Here is a 5,425-nt window from a genome sequence, read left to right on the forward strand (position 1 = left end):
TGGAAAAAAATGAAGATCAGATCAGCAACTACTAAAAAACTCATTTATGGGAGGCAACTGTGACAAAACTAGGCTAATATAAAAACGGGAGAGAAAGTTAGGTACCCATGCGTCTTTCCAGCATTGATTTGAAAAGCCTCAACAAAATACTGGCAAAGTAACACCAACACCGAATGAGATTGTACCCTGTAGTTGCAAAGAATTGGCCCAGTAACGTACTGACTCAACACAGCAATAACATTGAAATAGGCCTTGTGGGCAAAAGGACACAATTTTCTCAATGCACAAAACATTTTAGAAAATTAATAACTGGAAAATAAGACATCTATATAGCTATAGATGGAGTAACCTCACATCATAAATAATCTACAAAAATGCAAACACTGATAAAAAATTCAGCAAGTGTGTAAAAGGCAAGATCATTGCCTTAAAATAAACTATTTCTGCATATTAGCATCGGACAAACCAGGAACGAAGAAAAGTTTCTTGGACTCAAAAGGAAGAAGAATCTTAGAGAGGAAGCAGACAGTGGTGTAGATGAACTTCATACAGAAGGGCAGACGACACTGCAGTAAAGCACAGAAGGCCTCTGTGAGGAGGAAGGGCACATGGATTGAAGACTCCGTGTTGTAAAGATTACCCTCAAACTAGAATATAACTTAATGGAATTCTTACCCAAATGCCAGTTTCTTTTTTCTCACAAGTTGCTAAGTGTCTCTAAATTTTTCACATAAAAGTGCAAGGAGTCCTGTTACAGCCAATAAATATTGAAGGAAGAACAAATTTAAGGAAATATTATAAGTTAGAAATCAAATCTTTGGATGATTTTATCTCTTAAATGCATAAATACTATTTTCTATTTGAATACAGAAAATATTTTTTTTTAGTTTTAGATTGCATCAAAACTTAGAGCACCAAACTGCTTCAAATACTTTAGAACCGGAAGGTTAGACAAGGTCAGATTCTGGTGTGCGCTCAGCGTTATTGCTCTCGGGTGGTCAGCTGATGAATTAGATCTATGCGCCTGTACCTGTGCATTGGAGCATGTCAAGAGTGAATTCCCTCTATAAGAATTTATACTAATCACACATAGACTGATGGAATTAACCATGTAACTCTTCCTTTTCATCACTGTAAGAAAGTACTTTTAGAAATATGAATCTGTGTTTTGCTTACCTGATCATTCCAAACTTAAACACGTGTGTTCGAAGACTGGCTGTCTTCCGGCTGGTGCTCATCGTTCCGTTCCTCTCCTGCACAGTGGTGCACAGCCTTACAGACTATGCGGATTAAGGAAAAAACAATGTTGGCAAAGGAAAGAAAACATAAACACTTTCAACGTGGCATTAATTTGGAGAGTAAAACAAGTGATGTGACTTACAACTAGAACGGTTTCAGTTTCCTCCAGAAGACACAGGGTGGCGCTGCAGGCTAAGCTTGTAACTAAAATCACTAAAATACCAGGAATCGCTTGTGAGAAAACAGAACAAAAGACGCGGGCAAGAGCTTTGCCTGCACTACGGAGCTATGAAGGGGCTTGGACAAGGATATACTGGATTAATGTAAGATTAACAGCAACGTTGTGAAGATCCCTCCTAAAAAGAAACCAGAAGCCAGCGTTTAAAAGCACTAGGAGACTGCTAAAGGATTGGATGCAAACAATCGCTTTCCCAGCATGGAGAAGATGGAGAGAATTCAACCAAACAGGCAAGTCTTGGCTTTTATTTTTATGCTGGTTTTGGTTCAGGTTTGGAGTGAGCCTACAATTCGGTACTCTGTCATGGAGGAAACAGAAAGTGGCTCCTTTGTTGCCCATCTGGCCAAGGACCTGGGTCTGAGATCTGGGGACCTGAGAGCCCGGTCTGCACGGGTGGTGTCAGATGATTACAAGCAGCGATTACTGCTGGATCCCGAGACTGGAGATCTGCTTCTGAGGGAGAAGCTAGACCGGGAAGCGCTCTGTGCCTCTGTGGACCCCTGTGTCCTGCATTTCCAGGTGTCTCTTGAAAAGCCAATGCAGTATTATCAAGGAGAATTACTGATCCAGGACATAAATGACCACTCACCAGAGTTCCCAGATAGGGAATTGCTTTTGAAAATACCAGAAAACAGTCAGCCAGGCTCACGGTTTTCATTAAAACTAGCTCAGGACTTGGATGTGGGCAGCAATGGGCTTCAACAGTACACAGTCAACCCCAACTCTCATTTTCATGTCCTCACTCGAAATAATAGTGAAGGCAAGAAATACCCAGAATTGGTGCAGGACAGAGCCCTGGACAGAGAGGAGCAGGCAGAGCTGAGCTTGACCCTCACGGCTCTGGATGGGGGCTCTCCACCTAGGTCAGGAACAGCCATGGTTCGAATCCTGATCCTGGACATCAATGACAATGCCCCTGAATTTGTGAAGACCCCCTATGAGGTGCAGGTCCTGGAGAGCAGCCCCCCAGACTCCGCGGTCCTGACTGTCCTAGCACAGGATGCAGATGCTGGCAACTTTGGGAGAGTTTCCTATGGCTTGTTCCAAGCGTCAGATGAAGTTCAACAGACTTTCTCAATAAACGAAATCACGGGAGAAATACGACTGAAAAAGGGATTGGACTTTGAAAAAATTAAGTCTTACCATGTGGAAATCGAGGCCACGGATGGAGGAGGCCTCTCTGGGAAGGGCGCTGTGCTGATAGAGGTGGTGGATGTGAACGACAACGCCCCAGAGCTGACCATATCTTCACTGACCAGCTCAGTCCCAGAAAATGCTCCCGAGACCATAATCAGCATCTTCAGAGTTGGAGACAGGGATTCTGGAGAGAATGGAAAGGTGGTTTGTTCTATTCCAGAAACCCTGCCGTTCATCCTCAAATCCACTTTCAAGAATTTCTACACCCTGGTGACAGAGAGTCCTCTGGACAGAGAGAGCAGATCTGAGTACAACATCACCATCACAGTCAGCGATATGGGCACACCCAGGCTCACAACCCAGCACACCATAACAGTGCAGGTCTCTGACGTCAACGACAACGTCCCTGCCTTCACTCAAGACTCCTACACCCTGTTTGTGCCTGAGAACAACAGCCCCGCGCTGCACATAGGCACCATCAGCGCCACAGACTCAGACTCGGGCTCCAATGCCCACATCACCTACTCGTTGCTGCCCACCCACGACCCGCAGCTGGACCTCTCCTCGCTCATCTCCATCAATGCCAACAATGGGCAGCTGTTCGCGCTCAGGGCGCTGGACTACGAAGCCTTGCAGACCTTCGAGTTCCTCGTGGGCGCCACAGACCAAGGCTCGCCTGCGCTTAGCAGCCAGGTTCTAGTGCGCATGCAGGTGCTGGACGCCAATGACAATGCGCCCTTCGTGCTCTACCCTCTGCAGAACGCCTCTGCGCCCTACACAGAGCTGTTGCCAAGGGCGGCGGAGCCTGGCTACCTGGTAACCAAGGTGGTGGCTGTGGACCGCGACTCTGGCCAGAATGCCTGGCTGTCGTTCCAGCTGCTCAAGGCCACGGAGCCCGGACTGTTCAGCGTGTGGGCTCACAATGGCGAGGTGCGCACCTCCAGGCTGCTGAGTGAGCGCGATGCGCCCAAGCACAGGCTGCTGCTGCTGGTAAAGGACAATGGCGATCCTCCGCGGTCTGCCAGTGTCACTCTGCATATGATGCTGGTGGATGGCTTCTCTCAGCCCTACCTGCCTCTGCCAGAGGTGGCGCGCGACCCCACACAGGAAGAAGAAAAGCTAACAATGTACCTGGTCATTGCCTTGGCGTCTGTGTCTTCGGTCTTCCTCTTGTCTGTGCTGCTGTTTGTTGGTGTGAGGCTGTGCAGGAGGGCCAGGGCGACCTCCGTGGGTGGCTGCTCGTTGTCTGAAGGACACTTTCCTGGTCACCTGGTGGATGTCAGTGGTGATGGGACCCTGTCCCAGAGCTATCAGTATGAAGTGTGTCTGAGGGGAGACTCTGGGACTGGTGAGTTCAAGTTCCTAAAACCCATGATCCCTAATTTTTTGCTTCAGGATCCTGGGATAGAAATTAAGGAAAGTGCCCACTGCAGGGATAGCTTTGTTTTCAGTTAAATATTCAAAGTGGTCCCCTGTATCTTCAGAATTAACATGCAGATTTTATAGAGATAAGTGAAAGTGTACCTTTTTTTCAAACTACTGCATGTGTGCATATGTCCAACTGCTCCATCTTTTCCTGTAGGTATTTTACACGGTTAGACTGTCATTATAAAATATGTGTATTATGTATTTTCCTCATTTTTATATGCCTTTGGTGACTAATATTCTCATAACTACAAATAACTCTAGTAGCATAACATCAAATTATTTTCCTCCTTAATGCTAATAAGAAAATTTGAACTTGTGTATAATTGTGTCACTGCTTTTTCCATATAACTTTATCTTTTCAAGATTAGAATGCTTAGTTTTTATTTGGCCTTAGCCTACTTTTCTCTGCCAAGTTCATGTGAAGATGCCCTTCATTAGAACTTTAGTACGTTCCGTTGTGACCCTTGTGAGCAACATAAATGTTAGTGCTTGTTTTATTTATGTGCCTGCAAGTATTTCAAATATCACGAGATTAAAATTTTACACTAATTGCAATTTAGTGAAAATTAAAGAGGAAATGTCTCATAATTTGTTATTCCCTTCATGAAGTAAAATTGCTAATCCGTTTCTAAGCCTAACCTTTTTAAAAAGCAATATCCAAATCTGACCTATTTCCTCACCTCCTCCAAAGTGTTCAGAGTGATGAGGGATCAAATTTCTGCTTTCCTACCCACCCTTTGGGAGAAGCTGATTCTATGTCTTGGCTTTTCCTGCAGCCTGTCCTACCTTCCAATAGAAGAAACTGCTTCTGGACTCTGACAGTCTTGTCTAGTTCTTGTTGTTGTGACTTCACATTTTTGCTTTATGTCATTTGGTAGTTATAGATTTTATATCAACAGTAGAATTTTGGGATTTACTTTTCTTTGATATGTAATATGATTTCAGCTGTTTTTAACTTAAATTTTCAATCAAATCAAGCTGAGTTCCTAGAAAGTAAGTATTGTTTTGCTCTTGAACAGCAGTGTATTTATTTATTGAATTATGACTGTTTATGTTATGTTCAGTAGTAAGCACATTGTGTGATTCTGCCTATCTATATTAATCCCAACACTCAGGAAATAAAACTTGGCAAGATCTCTTTAAGTTTTAGGCTAGTCTAGTCTTCAAAAGTGAGTTCCCGGCCAGCCAGTGCTATGTTATGAGACCCGGTCTCAAAGTGTAGCCAGAGTACTGGAACCTATGCTGCCTTACTGCACAGTGTTGGAATCTTTAAGTTGTGCTTTGTTTGGAGAGCTGGCAGTCTGAGAAGGCAGCAAGTCAACGCCCTAACACCTGCCTTACGTCTCTCTGCTATGCTGCAGATTGTACAGGAGGGGAAGGTGA

At 44.5% G+C, this 5,425-nt stretch overlaps 1 protein-coding gene across 1 annotated transcript; it reads left to right on the forward strand.

Moving 5' to 3' along the window:
- The first annotated feature begins 515 nt into the window (after positions 1–515).
- On the forward strand, positions 516–5,030 carry LOC126491975 (protocadherin beta-4-like). The gene has a single exon (XM_050128036.1). It carries the CDS (start codon positions 1,676–1,678, stop codon positions 4,067–4,069), a length of 2,394 nt encoding a protein of 797 aa, XP_049983993.1. The 5' UTR covers positions 516–1,675; the 3' UTR covers positions 4,070–5,030.
- The last annotated feature ends 395 nt before the right edge of the window (positions 5,031–5,425 follow it).

The sequence above is a fragment of the Alexandromys fortis genome, unplaced genomic scaffold, assembly GCF_014885135.2.
Source record: "Alexandromys fortis isolate MF-2015 unplaced genomic scaffold, M_Fortis_MF-2015_v1.1 scaffold_283, whole genome shotgun sequence".
Classification (NCBI taxonomy): domain Eukaryota; kingdom Metazoa; phylum Chordata; class Mammalia; order Rodentia; family Cricetidae; genus Alexandromys; species Alexandromys fortis.

Coding starts and splice junctions, on each gene's coding strand:
- LOC126491975 (XM_050128036.1), top strand. CDS start 1,676: ATGGAGAAGATGGAGAGAATTCAACCAAACAGGCAAGTCTTGGCTTTT.